The following is a 19989-nucleotide window of genomic DNA, read 5'->3' as shown; positions in this document are numbered from 1 at the left end:
ATTCACTTTTAAATACACCACCATGCTTCATTTTTTCTAATGCTTTCTTCTCTCTGCACACTACTGCTTGACCTAAATTGTTGTCTTTCCTAGGTACAAAGACACACCATTCTCCTCTCTCTCTCTCTCTTTCTCTCCACTAACCATCACTTTTTCACCTTTTCTATGCCCTCTCCAAATAACAAAGTTCTTCAGAGAAAAAGAGAAAGAAAAACTGTTACTTGCTGCTTCTGACAATTCCTTGTTCATATTCTAAAACAAAACAACTTTCACTAAACAACAGTAACATTTTAAACTTACGTTAATCTCAGCTCAGTCTCAGTTTCATCATTTATTTTTCTCACACCTTAGACTCATTCACCCATCGACAATTATTCATATATAAATACAAATCTCATCTTACAAATCGATTTTGTATAGTTAAGTTAGGTTTAAAGCTCCGATCGTAACATTTTATGACCGTGTTTACGTGAATTCTGCAGCTGAGAAATGAAAATAAAGTGTTAAATATGGGACCCTTGATAATGAAAAAGAGAGAGATACATAGTGTAAACGTAACCACACTTGAGAGACAAATGCATGAGGGGTAATGATGCAAAAATCCAAGTAATAGGAGCAATTACTTTACATATAAATGGTTGAGAGACTAAAGCTTGGTAGCATTGTCCTCCGCATGTGAATTTTCATCATTTGGCTGAGATGTGGTGGTGAATTCTTCATCCACTGATGATGAGCCACTCCATAGAAGGAATCACATATATCATTCATATGACTTTATTAAGGTAGAAACATCAACTCAACCCTCCCACTAAGATTTTCTTTTCAAAAGAAAAAATAAACAAATTTTGTTCCACTATCAGTATAACATGATATAATCATTTTTCATTCCATATATGCATTCTGTTTTCTGCACTTCTTAGATAATGTTTATCTTAGTAACCTCTCCAGAAAAAGAAAATGAAACTTTGATAAGATATTCAAAATTTCATAATGTCAAAGTGTGTATGTGTGTATATAAGATATATATCTTAAGTCTCTTATCTTAACTACTGTAAACTGCTGTTGGTCTTCATTCTTCTTGTACTAGTTCTGAAGTTTATTGCAACAGTGAAAAACAATAGATATGATTCACTTTCTCAGAAAACAATTGATCTCGTAATCCACATAGATATGAAAACATCTCTTTCAAAATCATGACATAGTTTTTATTTTGTTTAGTTTAATTGAAGATTTGAAATAATAATACAGTAAGTTCAGTATTTAATATGCTTGGAACCAACCAGATCCCACTCATAAATGACGTGCGGAGCTGTTAAGGTATCATAGTTAGGATCAACTATGGCATCTAATTTGTATGGAATTCTATCCGAGTAAGAAAATGTCTCATTAATAATTAATTTAAGTGGTTAAAAGTTGTTAGTAACTATAATTACTATTTTAGAAACCAATTCTTTTGGTAACAAAAACCTTGATAATTAATGTTTAACGACCAATTTCTTTTGATAGCTAAAATCTTGATAGCTAAATTTAAAAATCAATTTGAAGACTAGTTATAATTTTTTATTCATAATAGTAGTTATTTTAATAACTAATAACTTTTTATTTTTGTAAATTGGTCATTATAATGACTAACAACGTTTGGTCACTAAAATTAAAATTAGTTGTTAATAAGACTTATTCTTATAATGTTTTGACTCTTTTAGCGACGTGGAACTATTATGAGATATCATCGTTAGGGTCAATTACAACATCTAATATGAGGTATTGTACGTTTAGAGAGATTGAAACTCCGTTATACTTTTATCTTTAAGAAGTAGTTCAAAGGTTTGAAGAAGGAAAAATATTTAAACTGCTCTTAACCTCATCTCACGAGACAATCAATCTAGTGTACCGGAATCCAACCAACTCTAAACAAAAACATATTTTGGGGCTAATAAGGTTTTTTATGCATTAAGTTGATGGTTATAGCTATCTTCCGCTTTTTCTTTGTACGGGTTGTTTATCCCCTCCATTAAAGGTACAATTGTGGGTGCATGTTGTCAGACTTCAATTTCTCATTTTACATAATAAAATGACTTTCTTAGAACTCTGCAACACTAACTTCAATAGTCTTCACCAAAGAATTAGTGTTTAACTTATGGTTTAGAGACATTTTCAGTGTAAAAGCAGAAAAGAAAGTTGGATGGTTGGTTTTCAAAACACTTCAACTTCCAAAGAACTCTCACACTCTTTCTCTCTCTCATACACACAGTTTCTGTTCTTCAAATTTCAAGAGCGCAATCATGGAATTTAATTAACCTGGGTGTTAACTTTTACAAAACCTCTAAGCTTTCAAACCTTCCCTTTTTGTTAATTAATCCAATAATAGTGACTTTTGGAGGCATCTTCTGTACATTAATTTAGTTGCAACATGCTGATACTCACATGTTATGCATTTAGATTTGTGCATGATACATAAAAGACAAAACCCTCTCTCTCTTTCTCTTTAAAAAGGCATGCAGTGGGTCACATGGATGGAGATGGATCATGTGATGCAACAACATACATTGCCCATTTCTACTGGAAACTCTAGGTGTACGTTGTTGGTAACATTAACTTGTAAATATTATTATTAGAATCTTCTCCTTATTCAAACATTATTTGAAGCTTTCAGATTCTTTGTTAGCAGTGATATGCAGGCATTTTAGAGGCTTCCTAATCACACATTGACCACCAAACAGTATCCAAAAATTCAAGACTCAAAAGCATTGTTACAACTCACACTACTTAATTTCAACAGATACATTTTCAAAGTAATAAAAGTGAGAAAGAAGAGAAGAATGTGGGAAGAAAGAAAGAAAGAAAGAAAGAAAGTAGAAAGAGAGTGATATGAATGTGACCTCTCCAACAATGGAATCTAGAGCTAGAAGGTTGTGCACAAGATCATTTTCTTCCTTCTCTCATGCATATGTGATTAGAGATGCAGCATTGAAAATTGAAATATATATATATATATATGTATATGTACATACCTTATCTAGTCAAATGACAGAAGATTCACTCATAATAATTGTGCAGTGTATATATAAATACATTATTCCATGATTGATGAGAGTAGAAGGAGCTACTTCTTCTGTATGTGTAGGTCACGGGTGTGCTTTGGATTGTACAAAAATGAATAAAGGTCAGAATGTTCTACCTTGAAAACTAGGTACAAAGCACTTTGAGAGTTACAATTATATAATAACCTCATTTTCTATATCATGTTCTATATTTATGTACAGGAGCCAAACTTTGACGTATAGCTGTAGTGGGAAAAGATTTTAAATGGTCACCCTCGTGATCACAACCCAACAGTGATCCCCACAAATATCCCTATGAAATAAGAAAAAGGTTTTTCTTTAGAAAATAAAGGGTGGAATGGAATGGATATGATAGCTGAGAAAAAGGGAAATTACAACCACATAATTCTTCAACAGTGTTTATCTTTTCTGGTTTCTGAGACACTTTTCTCATGCTGCAAATCAAAAAGTCATGATTTGGGTGATCTAAGAAAGTTTCTATCCCATCAATCCTTATTAGCACTTTATTTGAATGAGATTGTTGTGAGATTAACTTGTGTGTAATTCTTGTTATGGATAACAATATCTGATGATGATGATAAATAAAGAACAGTGCTATATATGCATAAAGATAGTTCATTTAACTTTTAGTATTTGAAGTAGAATTTATCCTAATTGATCCCATGAAAGAATCATTCATTATTCAAAAACAAAAGGGTGGATGGAGATTATACAAAGGTGGGAACTTATCTGATTAAAATTGAATACAGAAAAAACCAGTTCAATTAACATTCAAAAAGCTTGAGAAGAGTTGAGAATATCTCCTCTTTTATTGGACAAAAAAATATGCAGCACTGCAGGCTTTGGTTCTAGTTTCCAAGTAAAGACGAAGGTGGAGGAGAGGAGGGACCAACAAATTGAACAACTTCTGACATTGATATAATAGTGGGCCAATGAATATACATAAAAGTAAGCATATTTTCTTTTTAATTTCGAGGACTATCACAACCTTCCAAGTTTCAGTTCCACACAATAGTGTGTGTCACACAGACAAAAATACTTAAAATATCACCTTCCAATTTTAATTATTATTCTAGGAATTTGCGGAGGACATGAGATCTTTGTATCCACAGAAAAAAAGATCACTGTATTATTATGCAGCCTTCAAACTTTTTTAACTTCAAACTCAAATGAACTCATCTTGCAACCCATCTCAGTACATTTTTAAGTTTTGATTAATATACCCTCTTGCACCTTCTCTCCAAATTTTGGAGAATATTATATATATATCCCACTGGTATGACTCCAAATAAAAATAGAAAGTAGCTCACATCTCTAGAAGCATCACACTGCATCCAAGAGAACAATCAATAGCTAATTAATAGCTCATTGGATCTTATTATAGCTTATCCTAGAAAAAAACATTGTTTTTACTGACATGGTCATATGCTTCTTAAAGTTAGTAAACTAACTACACACATGATAGAGGGGTTCGGACAGAGAATAGTTATTTAAGTAAATATGTCATATGTTTCTGTTTCATGGAGTTGTAAAACTATGAGTAATGATAGTTGCATATGTGCTTAGTGTACACTTTGTTAGCATCACATCATGTTGTTTATTATACTTTTTCTTCTGTGTCTGTTAATCTCTCTTTAGGGTCTAATAGCATAGTAGCACATAAGTATGCATGCATCATATAATGTGAGAGAGAGAGGTTCTTTAAAACTTGGTGGTGTGTGGTAAAAGTGAATGAAGAGAAGAAGAGCTCCAAAGCATAGTATTGGAAGCAGTGATGGCTTTCACACTAGAGAGGTGTGAAGATAGCATGGTGTTCACCATGGAGTCTCAGAAATCTGTGCCTGCTCCATTTCTGACAAAAACATACCAACTTGTTGATGATCCTCGCACTGACCACATTGTGTCTTGGGGTGATGATGAAACCACTTTTGTTGTGAGAAGACCCCCAGAGTTTGCTAGAGATCTTCTTCCAAACTATTTCAAGCACAACAACTTCTCAAGCTTTGTTAGACAGCTAAATACCTATGTGAGAATAATGTCTTGTCTTCTGCATATATGCACACAACTTCTTTGTTCTATATATATATCCTTCACCATTGCTTTTGTGCTATCTTCTGATAAATTCAGATTTCCTGCAAGACAACTTTTCACCCCTATTGAGTTAGATTTCTCCATCTACATTTCTTGACAAAGTTACTGATTCAGCATAAAACCTTAAAAGTACTGTGGTCTTGTCTTCACTATTTGAACTAACAAGGCTAAGTTATGATTGCCTAGCTAGCTAACCACACAAGCTTCATGGTTGACTTATGTTTGTAAAACTGCACATATGTATCTATATCTATATCTATATCTATATATTTATGTTTCCTCTTTTTGCAGGGTTTCAAGAAGGTAGCTGCTGATAGATGGGAGTTTGCAAATGAATACTTCAGAAAAGGATCTAAGCACCTTCTATGTGAAATCCACAGGAGGAAAGCCCCTCACCCTTATCAACAACATTACCATATGCATGACCAACCACCACAGCTTCTTCAGCCAGATGAGAATCTGTGTTGGATTGATACTCCTCCATTACCATCTCCTAAGCCAGGGAATGATATCTTAACAGCACTTTCTGAGGACAACCAGAGACTGAGGAGAAAGAACTTCATGCTGTTATCAGAACTCACCCACATGAAGAATCTATACAATGACATCATATATTTCATACAAAATCATGTAAGTCCTGCTTCCTATGAACAAAGAAGCAGCAGTGCTATTCTGAAGCTGGTAGAATTGGATTCATCACCTCATCAATCTCCAAGTTTTATTAGACCAGTTAAGAGCCATATCATGGAAAAGTCTTTGGTAAGTTCTTCTAGTGATGAGCCTAATAGTTCTGTGAAGCTCTTTGGGGTTCCTCTATGTGGCAAAAAGAGATTGCACCCAGGTAACCTTGATCAACAAGAATAGTATGAAGTTCTTAGTCAGAAAGAACTGAATTCACATTATGTTTATCAGCTTTTATTGAACAACTCTCACTGATTTTTCTGACATTTGAAGAGAGGCATGTATAGAAGAGGCTTGTGTTCAGATTAGCTAGACTTGTTTCCTTAGAACTTTCTTCTAGATTCTATGTTTCTGAAAGAAAAAAGAGAACAGTTGTTTGCTTATTTTATAGTCCAAAAATAAAATAGCTTGTTAGTTAATTACCCTTTTTATCATTAATTTCTTTCATTAGTTCCTTAATTTTATACATAACACGTTATTTAGCAAAGAACCAATTCCAAGACTTCCTCAAAGAAAGGATCCAAAGTAGTGATTACAAAATGACAACTGTTCCTGTCAATACTTCAATACTCATTTTATAGTACTGCTTCTCTCAGAATAGACGTTTGAATTGGGAATATTATTAAAAATGGACAACAGCATATTTTAACTATATTTTCAAAAAATATAAAATAAAAAGTGAAATATAAAATGATTGTACCTAAGAATATATATATATATATATATATATATATATATATATATATATATATATATATATATATATATATATATATATATATATATTGTCACAACATCTTTTACGATTTATAAGAAAAGGGGACAGAAAAAAAATCTTGAGAAAAAATATTTTTTTTGTGAAAAAAAAAAGGTAAAAATTTGAGTTGTGAAGGAATATTCTAAGAATGCCATTTACTTATACTAAAAATTTAGGATGAGAGGATGATATTTCAGTATAAGACTCTATAGTTTTGTACATTAGTTTGGCGAAAATGATGAAACTTGTAAGATGATATTTAATATTATTTTACTTTATTTTATTTAAATTAATAATATTTTATCGGGATGTTATAAAATTTAGATAAAGTTTAAAGACAAATATATTTAATGATTTAAAATAGGAATCCAGTCTTTCTGATGCTCATGAATATGTTCCTAAAGTTTATTCAAACTTTTAAATAAATTTAAATAATTTAATGAAGGTTAAAGATTTAAAGATTAATTTGTTTAAATTCAATAAAGGGAATAAGTTATATAATGATTTAACGAAAGAAACTCCGAAAGAATAGACTTCATATACGGAATACAGATTCAAACATAATTTTATTTTAAGAATAAATGGTGGGTTGTCTAAATTTGGTAAAAAAATGTTTTTAAATATATTAATATTTCAAAATTAAAATGATTACATATTAATGGTACAATTTATTGATCTTATATACAGTATTTTATACTATATGGTCATGTATTTATATTGATATTATTTAATTAAAAATACATTAAAATGTATAAGAATAACTATAACTATAACTATAACTATTATTTTAGCCTTTTGCACATAATATGCATGGGTAAACTACAGTTTTAGTTTTCTGAAAGTATAAGATATTATCACATTTATATCTAAATTTTTTTCTGAAATATACTTAACTATTGTGATTTTAGTTCTTAAACTTAATTATCTTAGTATTATTTTAATCCTCATCATTTAAATTATACTACTTTTTGAATCTTAGTGAACTGAAATTAATGAACTCAAGCTAGGGAAACCAAACGCATGCATGAATACTCCTTTTGGATCTTCAAACTACAAATTCAAGCCCAATTCCAACCCAGCCCAACCCCTCCATCAACGGATTTCTTGTGCAAAAACTTGGATTTTTGCTTCCTGCACCCCATGATTAGTTCTTGCACCTCTATGAGTAGAATACCCTCTCCACCGTATCATCATCGTTGTGCTGGAAGATATAGGACGAACACACGATTGAGAGGGAGAGATGCGACACAAGGGAAAAAATTGTCATTTTACAAATAAGGTGAAGAAAATCATTCTGTGGGTGCAGAAAGAAAAAAGTCAAAAATTGGATCAAGAAAAAAAATATAAAGAGTTACTAAAAGCACAAATTTCTTCCTGCACTCCAAACGTTTCTCTTATACCAACAAATATTTGGGGTGTTTCTACACCCCAAACGTTTCTCCTATAACAGAAAACAAACGTTTGGAGTGCAGAAAGAAAGAAGCTTCCTTACGATCATCTAGAAATGAAGTTGACTGTTTTGGCATCTGGTTCAAATTGATAGAGAAGAAAAGAGATAATTTTTTATGGAGAAAAATGTGTGGGGTAGGTGAGCTCAAAGGTGGTGGGGCTTTGATGGATCACATGTTCAAACTTTAGGGAACAACTACCAAAAGCTTGTTTGCCTTGGTGCAAATATCAATCTAATTAACCAAACACAGTATTATGCTTAAATCATCATCAATAAATGAAAACAAACAAAATTTGTTCACCCCATTTACTTCACAGTTAAAAACAACTTTTTCAGACATTATTGTGAGTTTTGAATTTGGCCTTTTGTTGTAATGTTCATTCAGATAAGGTTTTGCACTTCCTTTTTTGCTCTCCAATCATAACTCAAACCAAATAGATTAATCCTTTGAGTAAATCCAAAACACCCACTCAATGATCCATGAAAGTTCAAAGTTGTATTCAATTTTACTATTTGTGCTGTCACAACCCACTCAAAGGGTTCATTCCCTAATGTGCTAAGTGACTTCACCCATTGCAGGGGCAATTTTCTAACTATGCTTTCCTTCACCCACGTTGCCCACTTCACAGACCCAAGAAAAAATGTTACTTTTTTAATGTCTCAATCTTTTAAGGTGCCCTTATCCACCATTGCTCTTCAATTCCTCACAAAATGACTTCACTCTCAATCCAATCCCAATTGTTGACCTCACCAAAAATGAATTTTTTTTTTCAGTTTTCTTGTATTATTTATCTGATATACCTTTAAAATACATTTATAATCATTGATTTTAAATTTTAAAATATATTCAAAAGATTTTTAAAATATTATATAATGTTTAACAGAAAACAACACCAAAAAAAAAAATAGAAATGAACTCGACCTCACCACTCAAACAATGTTGAAAATCTAAGTATGAGTCTAAGTTTCATATTAAGTAAAAATGAGAGAATTGAACATTATATAAAAATAAAAATTTATAAATCTATTGTCTTAAAATTTTGAACTGAGAATAATATTAATCCATACACTCTAAACCAGAATGAAACAAACATAGGAGGCAAAACGAACCAGTCCGACCCGTTTTTGCCCGGCCCGCCAAAAATGGGTAGGATCGAACTGACTTGCTACCAATAAACGGACTGGATATTATAACATGTCCCGTCTTAGGGCGGGCCCGTTAGCCCACCTCTTTTTTTTTTAATTTTTTTTTTACTTTTTTTAACTTTTTAAAAGATTTTGTTTATAAATCTATTTTATATATGTAATTTATTTATATAATATAAAAAAGTATTATTTTTTAATTATTTTTAATTTTAAACATAAAAAAATAGGTGGGCAGGCCAGGCAGACTGAATTACAGCTGGTTAAGTGGACCGGATTACAGCTGGTTAACGAGTTGAAAATTCCAATCCGACCTGCCCTTTTCTTGGTGGGCTAGCGAACTAACCTAGCGAATCTCACATCTCTAAACAGACATAACATACTCACTTTTGTTTTGTTTAAGTGTTTGGCATTTTTGGAATCTCTTAAACTCATAATGCTTCCTCATTGTACTCTTTACGAAGAATGAGAAGCTTATGTTATAGTACAATTGTGTATCATTTCCACTTTTGATTTTCCATTGTTACATAATTATGAGCACTATCATTATTAGCACAAAGTCATTGATTACTGTTATCATTTGACTTTAAAAGTTTTCATAACTTAATCGTTGATTTTTAAATTTTTTTTTTCTAGTTAGAGAATTAAGAAAAATCATAATATTACTCATAGTCTTTTCACTAACAAATAGTTTATGGATTGAGATGTTAGTGAGGAATTGTCAACATTCTATCATAGCGTATATAACAAGGATGATAGCTATTGCTTATGCAAAAAAACAAAAATAAATTACATTTCTAATATGAATTATTTATCAATTTGTATTGATGTTTAATTTCTAAATGAAACTTTAGTTGATTTTTCTTTTCAACCTGATAATTTGATTGTTTATGTAAAATATGCAATGTCCTTTTCATTTTGGTAACCATTTGATTGGCAATTATATACACTTGTTTATTTATTTATTTATTTATGTTATTACTTTTTCTTTATTTTCAAAGAAAACAAAATTATCTTTCTTAAACTGTATCAAATAACACTCGCCTCTCTTTTAATTTTAAAATAAACACTCATATATTTAATATTATTAATAAAATAATATTTATAGTTCTTAACATTAAATGGATTTTTTTTAGAAAACTTATTTTTCTATTTTGTTAAAGTGACACTCTCATTATTTGCATATATCAAATCGATTAAATGTTAAATAGAAAATTATGAAAAATATTTTAAAATTTGCATACTTTAATTATAAATAAATTGTTCTCATCTTGTTAATAAAAAAATTAATAATACTTTACAAATTAGTCGACTTTTTTTTTATAAAAAGTTATATTTAAATGTAAGAAGATGAATACTTTTATTTTTTATTTTTTTGATTACAAATATAAGATAGATTAATATATATATTGAAAAAATATAAGTTTATTAAAAATATAAGAAAGGTTATATATTTATATTTAGAATCAGTGTAATGTGAATTATTTGGCATAGCATCAAAGAAAATAAGTGTCCTCTCTTTTTATTTAAAAAAAAAAAATTGTTAGTCTTATTTTCATGATGCCATGAATAAGATATGGCAAAGAAAAGTGCTTGTCTTATATTCTAAATTTTGTTTTACTAGTGATTAGGCTTTTAATTAAACTATCAAAAGAAATAAGTTGGATGATGAACAAGTCCTATTCCTAAGTTAAAAAAGTTTAAATATTGGTAAAAGTGACTATTAAAAAATCTCATGATCGTGATAACATTAAAAAATAGTTTCCAAACAACTTGCATGTGCAAATAGTTTCTTCAAAGATACAATATATAAGAACATTTTAATTCGAAAAATAAATAGGTTAAGCCAGCTTAAAATAAATTTAATGATGAAAAGAAAAAAAAAATTTAAGGTTCAATTTCAGTGGGTTAAATTAGATTTTCAAGTGTCAAGATTGAACATGCAAAAAGAAGAAAGAAACAAAGTTATCATTCTTGAAGGTATAATAACTTTGATAGGGGAAATATCCAGAAGCTATCTAATATTGAAAGCCAAAAGAAAAAATATATAGAAAAATTAAAATAAGAAAAACCCTAATGAATGATCTCCACCATGGACCAGAAAGAAAGTATAGTGAGTGATGCTTAAAATCATAGCTATGCTAAACCTAAACCTAAGCCTATAAATCTAGCCCTATTCTACCTAAATAATTATACCTTGTGTTATTATTAAATTAAAGTGAACTTATTGTGCATTTTTTTACAATGATAACGATTGTTGCTCCATATATCAACCATATTATTCAAGGACCAATATCACACATACATGTCAATACTTTACACCTTTCATATCTCATGCATCATAAACCAATGACATGATCACAATATTTTATAGTGTCAAACTAACACATGAATAATATTGCATTTATCGATATATTTAGGAGATATCTTAACACTATCTACACTATTCTTTTCTAATTCTTAAATGTTCTTACGAGATTATGTTTGTATTTTCATATATAAATTAATATAAGTTTTTATTAAATATAATTAAAAATTTTGAATTTAAGTTTTTCATTGAACAAAGGTAAAAGAGTTTTTCATTGAATAAAAATAAAAGATTTCAGTATTTTAGAAAAAAAAAACTTATAAATATATTATTGTTTTAGTATATTTAATAAGTCTCATATCATTTAAGAGTTGAGATTAAAAAAACAGTTTAAATATTTATTCAATCCTTTATATTTATATTATTTTTTAAGAACAAAATTGTGACAGAAGAGAATATTTCAAAATGTAATTATTATTTCTACAATAATATCAAACCAAACGAAAATTCAGATGTGATCATAAATTTTATAATAAAAATATAAAGATTTGAACACGAGAAAAAAACTTATTATTGTATCCAATACTTTATTAATACGTTGATATTTTTATTTTAAAGTGGGTTAAGAATAAAATTTACATAAAATTTGAGTTCACTTGAAAGTTATATGATGTTCATGCACTTTGGGAATCTCAATAATAATGCATTCTTCTCTCTATATGCAGAAAGAATTGCGTTATGGAATATGGTGAGGTGATGGACCACCCAAGACATCAATCACAATATCAATATCAATATCAATATCACCAAACTTTGAGAGTGAGAGCACCAATAATTCAATATTTTCTCTTTCTAAAATCATTAAATTTAAAATATTAAATCTTTGGGAAGGGAGAAACACACCCATGATCTTCTGTATTTTTTAAAATTAAATAAATAATAGAGAGTTAGACAATACAAGTAATTATTTTATGAATTGATCTCCATGCACCTATTTCATAATTAGAATTGGAATTATAAAGTATTTGCTTTAAAAAATATAAATGGTTATCTCGTGTTAATCGGTGTTAGTATTACTTTAAAATTAAAATAAAAAATAAATTGATCCAAGCTTAAAAAAATTAAAAAGAGACTTAGTCCACTGAAAGATAACTATAATATTAGGTTCTTCTGCAAATAATATATAATTAAAGCTTATTAGTGATATAGTTTACAACGGCTAACAAAAAGAGAGAGGGTAGACTATAAGTTTTTTTTTTTTAATACTATTGTTATTGTTACTATAGAAGCTATAGACATCATAAAAATACATTAAATATTGAGAATTTTTGAAGAAAACATTTTATCATAAGTTTTAAATAATCTGTAAAAAACAGTATTAATTTTTAAATGAGAAAATCATGTTTAATTTTTGAATTATAGATTAATAGCGAACTCAATCTTCGTATTAGATTCTTGAAAGAATAATATAACTAATGAAACATATTTATATGTCAATTTCTATTATTTAAAAATTGGCAATTACTCATGTTTTAAAAAAAGAAAAGTGTTTTCCGAGTAATAAATTGTTCAAAACACGTGATGCATTAAATTGACTTACTAATTTTGAACTGACCTCAAACAAGGTTTTTTTTTTTTTTTTTTTAAGTTTAAATTTGACTTAGTATTAACGTAATGTTAGTGCAATATGAGTTTATTTTATGGATGAAAAAAGAAAGTTGATTTAGTCTTTATCATGTTTTTTTGTTTAAAAAAAGAAGTGGTCTAGAGATACACTTAGGGTGTGTTTGTTAACTTGCGTTCAAAAAAGTAAAAGTGACAATGATAAGAGTAATTAAGCAAACGCAAATTCACGTTAGAGTGTGGCGGTTTCGCACCGTCCAATTATCCAAACAAGGAACAAATATTTGAAAAGGTGTGAGATGAGATGTGCGGGAGAAGATGTTTGTTACGGTGGACGCGGGTGCAGAGGATCGGAACCCTCAGCTGCAGCTTTAACGTTAACGAATCTCGTCCTATATACGTTATCCAACGTAGTTGCCTTTTGTAGTCAGACACGTTTCCCTCCAAGTAGAACTTGGAACAACAAAAACAAGTTGTACAAGATTTTGCAGAGATAAATAAATAAAAATAGTACTATTGATAGAAGGGTTTAAAATTCATGGTTTTAATTATGAATAATTTTTTGTGGAAATCCGTGGATGATTGCATGATAAAGGAAGAGCCATAGGTGATGACATGGCTATGTTTAAGAGTAGAAATGTGTTTGGCATCCACAAAAATCTAACGTAACCTCAGCCTCCCATTTCATTATTTGTGCATAAATTACTCTGCCTTTTCCTTTCACTGTCCACCAATTGTTCTCTATATTGCCCCCCCCACACACACACACAACAAGAACAACAACAAGAGGAAAAAGAGAGAGAGAATTGTGTGATTGCATTTGCAGAAGAGAGGATAATAATTGAGGTGAGGTGAAGAATTTGGTGGAGTGAGGGGAGGCCCTACCACCCTTCACCTTCATTATCCTCTTCACCAGAGTCTCTTTTTAATCCTCTTCTTCTGTAACTGTCTATCCATCAATCTTACCCACCATCTCACAGATTGTCCTTTGCCTTCGTTCCATTGTTTTTGTGGATCTTGAGGCTGCTCTGTGGGCCTCTTTCTGCATAACTCCCAACTAGCTAGATCTATTTTATTCTAGCTGCACGCCAATTATATTCCCAGAAGATTTATTCACATACCAATAAGATTTAGAGATTCTGCAGATATACATATAATATATTTATACGTATATATATATACATACATATTTGGTTCTTGTTGCATAGACTCATCTTCCATCTTTTTTTCATTTTCAATTCCATTTCTAGGCGTTATAAACTGCTATCAGATCTTGGTGCCCCCACCTCCATTTTTCTTGCTGTGTTGATGTTCCCATCTTCTGAGGACTACTGTATACAGATTCTTCATTGAATGACAGCTGTTTAGGTTGACTACACGGTTGTGTTGTTGTGTTGTTCTCTCTCTTTATTGAAAGCCAATAAGAGAGAGTTATAATATTCAACTACTGTGGGTTTATTTCCATGGTTCATTCGTGTGGTTGTCTACCTAATTTATTCTGATCTAACTTCGGCCTAGGAGGCCCACCATTGGGTTTTGGTGGGCTTTAATTGAACCAATAAAACCCCCATCTTTAAAAGGTGTTTTCTTTTGAAGGTTCCAATTTGCTTCTTGTGTTTCTTTCCAACAGGGAAGGGAGGGTGTGCCATTAATCTGTGTCAAGTAGTGAGGTTATTTTGGTTTTCCTCTTGATACCCCATTGTTGTTGCACAATTGGCATTAAGGTTGTGTTATCCTATATGCCAAACTCAAACTTCACCTGTGAACCGTGCTAATGCTACTATACTTTATCACCTGCATCTCCTTCTTTCTGTTTCTAAAGCCTATCGTCTCTCTCAAACCACTCCCATCATGGGCTGGTGAGGTCAGGTTGATCTCCCCTTTTTTTTACAAAGACTTGTTAGTGAAGTTCATCTCTAAGCTCTTTAGGAACCAGTTTTGGATTTCTTTTTCTTGTCCAATTCCCACACCAATGTCTCTAGTCAAGAAGACTCTTACTTCCAAGGTGGAGAGTGTTGAAGACTCCCAAAACATGTCAGTGTTGGATTTGCCAGACCTGGTGTTAGAATGCATTCTTGAAAAGCTCCCTCCAGCTCCACTTTGTCAAATGGCTAGTGTTTGCCGCTCCTTGAGGGAGAGGTGTGTGAGTGATCACCTCTGGGAGAGGCACATGAAACAGAAATGGGGTAGAGTTATTGGTGAAGCTGCTTATAGGGAGTGGAAATGGCATGTTGCTTCTAAAGGGAATGCTGAAACTCTTAGATATGGCAGGCAGAGGAGCTTGATGAGGCTTGTGTCCCTTCATTGGCCTTTTTCATGGATGAGAACCAAGGTGGATACAAATAATACTGGCAAAGAGTCAACTTATTTGCCTCCTGATTCACTCATGAGATGGTATCTTGCTCTTGAGACTGGCGACTTCTGGTTTCCTGCTCAGGTCTATAACCGTGAGGTATCTACACTTCTGAATCAACCCTTTTGCGCCTATTCCTTTCCAAAACTTGTATTCTATCATGCCACCCTCAATACTGAATCAAGTTTCCATTTTTATGTTAACTGGAATACAAAGTTATTGTTTTTGTTAGTAACAATTTTTCCTTTCTTTTTTCTTGCAGAATGGCCATGTAGGATTTATGTTATCTTGCTATGATGCTGAACTTAGCTATGATCCTCAAACTGACACCTTCCAAGCCAGGTAATTGGACATGATTCTTGGTGGTTCTATGTTTGTTCCCATCAGCCACTGAAAGAAAAATTCTCTGCATGTTTTGAAGAGTTTCTACAAGGATTATTAAAAAAAGGAAGAAAAATAGGATAGATCTAGTGGCCTAATTATTGATTAATTATCGGTTTCAGGTATCCACCACATGGAAGAAGGGCTGTTGCAGTAGAGCATGGCATTCCATGGGAAAGGCTAAGAGCACCACCTATTGATACTCCTCCACATGATCTTCATGTCTCCGATTGTCTGCATGATTTGCATCCAGGCGATCACGTAGAGATTCAATGGAGAAGGAACAAAGAATTTCCTTATGGTATGTTCTTCTACTTTTACTGTTATTATAGATAGTCTTGTGATTGTTAAGCAAAAACATTAAACAAGAATGACCATGGACAGAAAAATCAAAACTTGATAATACTAATTACTTAATTTTATTTATGGGTCATCGTTTACATTTAATTACCCTTTCTTTGAATAGTTGCGTGATGAAATGCACCTTTATGGCAGGTTGGTGGTATGGTATTGTAGGCCACTTGGAGTTATGCAATGGGAACGAAAGTTACTGCCGCTGTCATAGTAGTGGTGAGTTCATGACTTTTCCTTTTAAATGAATGTGTTTCATCATTAGTTATAATTTCGTGGCTGTGTAGATTTTACCTTCTATCATTCATTTAATCAATGTTCTGTTCCTCAGTTCAAGTTGAACTATTTTCTGAGTAAAGTGGATCAAAATAAGGAGGATGTGATTTAGGGAATGATTGAAAGAATGACTCTAGAATTTAGATGAATTGTGTTGTCTTGGATTCAATTCAACTGAATAATGTTTAAACATTCAAAAAAGGTAACAACAACCCTTGCAGAATTTTGAAGAAAAAGGAATTGAGTGAAGGTTGAAGTATATTGGTTTATGGATTGATGTTTTGAAGTTTTGTTATTTACCATCATTATGTTTTTGATTGTGGAGAACAAATGGTGAAAAGAATGAGTTGAATGTAAAGATCACTATGGCAGACCATACCACAAATTGTGCTAGGTTCCTTTCCTGATAATATATCAAAATTTGGACCACCAGCTATGGTATATGATTGGTCCCCTAGACATATCATGGTCCTCATGTCATAATTCCACCAACACATTGATAACTTATGTCTCAGTGGATACATTCATGGCCAACTATGTTACAATAAACAAAATTAAATTAGTTTCTCTTGTAGGTTCTGTTTTCCTTTTATGTAATGTGGGGATACCAATGTCACTATAAGCTTCAAAAGTTTGCTTCCATTATCTGATACGACCAGAATAATCCACAACCTCTACTTAGCTACCCAATTTGATGTTTCATTTAGCATTCCCTTAACCATGGATAACAGTAGCAATAGGAGAATAATAATAATGCAAAAACACTAACTTCCTGGCCATGATTACACATTGCTTTTAGCTGTTATCTTTCTGACAGAAAACCTTTTTGTGATAAACTCTGTTGTCATTCCTTCATCACTTTGTGCAAGCATGATGACAGTTTTTACACATGTTCCTGTCTGTTTTTGTTTTGGGGTTTTGGACTGGACTATGTGATGCTGTGGACCACACAGCCATACATATATTACCATCAAAAACTTTTCTCCACCAATATTGAAAAAATGGGCCAAAATGAAAACTGCACATGCCAATTCTGTGAGTCATGGCATGAGGGTTTGTATGTTTACATTTCTTTTCTTAGGATTCAAATATGGTTTATTTGATTTGACACTGCATTATGTGTTGGTTGCAGACATGGTGGTGTTAGAGTTCAATCAATACACTTCTGACTCACGGTGGAGGAAGACAACTATCAGTAGAAAAGATCATAGAGAAGAAGGAAATGAAGCAGATGGGTTTTATGGTGGAATCAGAAAGCTTAAGACCGAGGCTGAGATTTCTCTTTGGAAAAGCCTTTGGCCTTCTGAAACCTTGGATTGATCTGATTAATCTTCCACATAGCATTATGGCAAGACTAGCATTCTTATGGAGCATTGGCAGAGCAGGTTCTTCTGAATTAGAGAAAATGGGATATAGGATTCTCATTCAGCCAAATGAGTGTTTGAGACTATCCTATATTCACTTCCCCTTTTTATTGATACATTTTTTTCATGGTCAACTTTAGCCTGTGATTTCAATCAATGTAAATTACTCATTTATGCACTGCTGCTGTAGAATATTCATTCCACAACATATAGAAGATTAAATTAAAACCTATCTGCTTTTTCTCAACTTAGTAAGCGCTGAAATCAGATAACAACATGCCTAAAAAGTTCACTCTCTACGCTAATTGGTTTTTCTTTTGGATATAATTTATGATTGAAATGGAGTTGCATTGCACCTAATATCCATTCAGAGTTTTTGTTTGATGCAAGAAGAAAAAAGGCTATAAAGGGAGTATGCAGATTGTTATATATGAAAATTCACTTGCGAAAAACTACAAACAAAAATCGATATACATGACCAATTTCTGAATAGCATTGCTACCATAGGCTTTACAAGACAGTATAAAATGGTAAAGTATAGTCAAAAGCTATTACACAAAAAGAAGGAATTATAAACTTTAATTTTCACCATTCCTTTCGGCTATAACTTCTATATTCTACTGACACGTTGTATGATTCCTCCTCATAACCCAAACAGGGAAAAAATCTTTGGCTTGTGGCATACCATTCTTGTTTTGGTTAACTCTCTATCACATTGCTTTGATTCTGTAGATGTCACACCTTTCAAGTCCTGTGCTTCCATTTTATCTTCTAACTTGCTCTGAGCATTGGCTTTTCCCATGTTACGAAGCCGAAACAAAAACTTCTTTATGTATTCCCTCTTCTTATTCCTTCTCCAAAACCCACTTTTTCTCTCATCTTTCTTTGTTCCCATACCAAGTTTTGAAACTGATGCCACCAGTCTCATCTTTCTAGCAAACACCAATCCTTTCGACTCAGATAGCACACTCATTCTTTCTGATGCTTCCTTTTTCTGAACCTCCTCACAAACCAGTTCAGCTCTGTCACTACACTGTGATTGACTTGACTTTGCTACTCTCACACTTTTCTTAAACTTGTGCCTGAAACCCCTGAATGAAGAAAGTGATCTACTCCTCCTGAAAACATGTTTTCTTCTCTTTTCTCCTCTCACATTCTCCAAAGCCACCATGAAGGGATCAGAGTCATTGTTATGCCGTGAAATCCGAAGTCTAAACACCGAGGACCTTGAAGAAGACCTTGAAGACATGAGTTTTGATCTGTAAATGCTACCAACTTCAACTTTGTGAAGCCTTGGAGGAAGTTTGAGAGGTGGCATCAGTGGCAACACTTTGCCATCACAGAAAAGCTCATCAGCAAATGCCATAGTCTGCAATGAATCACCAAAAGGATTCTCATCCTTCTGCTTTCTCTCAGAGTCCAACTCACTCACACTAACATTGAATCTGCGACTTGTTTCAAATTCAAATTCAGACTCATCCCCAGTAAAGTCTGAATCTTCATATGCTGTTTCCGTCGGTGTTGTTGTGGGGTCTGTTTGAGAATCAAAGGGTGATCTCAGTTTGAGCCTGCTGGTAGGACTATTTGGTTCACTGTAGAAATACATTTCTGAGATGAAACTACATGCACTCGTGTAGCATGATTCGTTACAGCAAGAGTTGTCTGTCATGTTTCAAACACAACACAAACCTTAACAGACTTGTGTAGGGATTGTTGTTGTTGTTCCTGAAATGAAGGGATTTGAATTATATATATTTGAAGAACTTTGTTGTGATCTCTGAAAGTAATGTTCAAAGTTCAAAGGTCTACCTGAATTAAATGGAGTTTTTCTGCTCTTCTGTCTCTTTCTGTGTTGGCCTTATATTAATTCTGCATTTCATAAATTTCAAGCAAGTTAATGTTAATTCTAAGCAACTTAATTCACGATCTTTGCTTCTTATCATGACCCTATTGTTGTCTTCTTATGATTTCTTAATAACAATCTTGCACAATACACCAAGCCTATAATTTATCTTCATATACTCTCCATTGTACATATCATAGAATATACCAAAAGATCATAATAACAAGAAGAAAAAAAAGTTTATTTTAACAATATTTGACTGTGTCAGTGGATAACCTTTGCTAAAATATCTTAATAAAAATTCTG

The 19989-nt window shown here is 32.0% G+C and overlaps 3 protein-coding genes across 3 annotated transcripts; 2 read left to right on the top strand and 1 right to left on the bottom strand.

Moving 5' to 3' along the window:
• The first annotated feature begins 4575 nt into the window (after positions 1-4575).
• Positions 4576-6253, top strand: LOC114195245 (heat stress transcription factor B-4b-like). Its single transcript, XM_028085646.1, has 2 exons — positions 4576-5088; positions 5445-6253. The coding sequence occupies exons 1-2, from the start codon at positions 4837-4839 to the stop codon at positions 6015-6017; spliced, it is 825 nt and encodes a 274-aa protein (XP_027941447.1). The 5' UTR covers positions 4576-4836; the 3' UTR covers positions 6018-6253.
• Positions 6254-13777: 7524 nt separating this feature from the next.
• On the top strand, positions 13778-18072 carry LOC114194508 (F-box protein At2g26850-like). The gene is made up of 5 exons (XM_028084779.1): positions 13778-15567; positions 15731-15810; positions 15972-16150; positions 16345-16419; positions 17609-18072. The coding sequence occupies exons 1-5, from the start codon at positions 14890-14892 to the stop codon at positions 17794-17796; spliced, it is 1200 nt and encodes a 399-aa protein (XP_027940580.1). The 5' UTR covers positions 13778-14889; the 3' UTR covers positions 17797-18072.
• A 411-nt stretch (positions 18073-18483) lies between these two features.
• Positions 18484-19509, bottom strand: LOC114195159. The gene has a single exon (XM_028085550.1). The coding sequence runs from the start codon at positions 19507-19509 to the stop codon at positions 18484-18486; it is 1026 nt and encodes a 341-aa protein (XP_027941351.1).
• Positions 19510-19989: the final 480 nt, after the last annotated feature.

The sequence above is a fragment of the Vigna unguiculata genome, chromosome 8 (genome assembly GCF_004118075.2).
Source record: "Vigna unguiculata cultivar IT97K-499-35 chromosome 8, ASM411807v1, whole genome shotgun sequence".
In the NCBI taxonomy this organism is placed as follows: domain Eukaryota; kingdom Viridiplantae; phylum Streptophyta; class Magnoliopsida; order Fabales; family Fabaceae; genus Vigna; species Vigna unguiculata.
This window is presented reverse-complemented; position numbering and strand designations above follow the sequence as displayed.

Bases quoted from the DNA above. Each gene is read 5' to 3' on its own strand.
- LOC114195245 (XM_028085646.1), top strand. From the start codon at position 4,837: ATGGCTTTCACACTAGAGAGGTGTGAAGATAGCATGGTGTTCACCATG. The intron at 5,089-5,444 runs GTGAGAATAATG...CTCTTTTTGCAG, and splicing joins TTAGACAGCTAAATACCTAT to GGTTTCAAGAAGGTAGCTGC.
- LOC114194508 (XM_028084779.1), top strand. From the start codon at position 14,890: ATGCTACTATACTTTATCACCTGCATCTCCTTCTTTCTGTTTCTAAAG. The intron at 15,568-15,730 runs GTATCTACACTT...TTTTTCTTGCAG, and splicing joins CTCAGGTCTATAACCGTGAG to AATGGCCATGTAGGATTTAT. The intron at 16,151-16,344 runs GTATGTTCTTCT...CCTTTATGGCAG, and splicing joins GAACAAAGAATTTCCTTATG to GTTGGTGGTATGGTATTGTA.
- LOC114195159 (XM_028085550.1), bottom strand. From the start codon at position 19,509: ATGACAGACAACTCTTGCTGTAACGAATCATGCTACACGAGTGCATGT.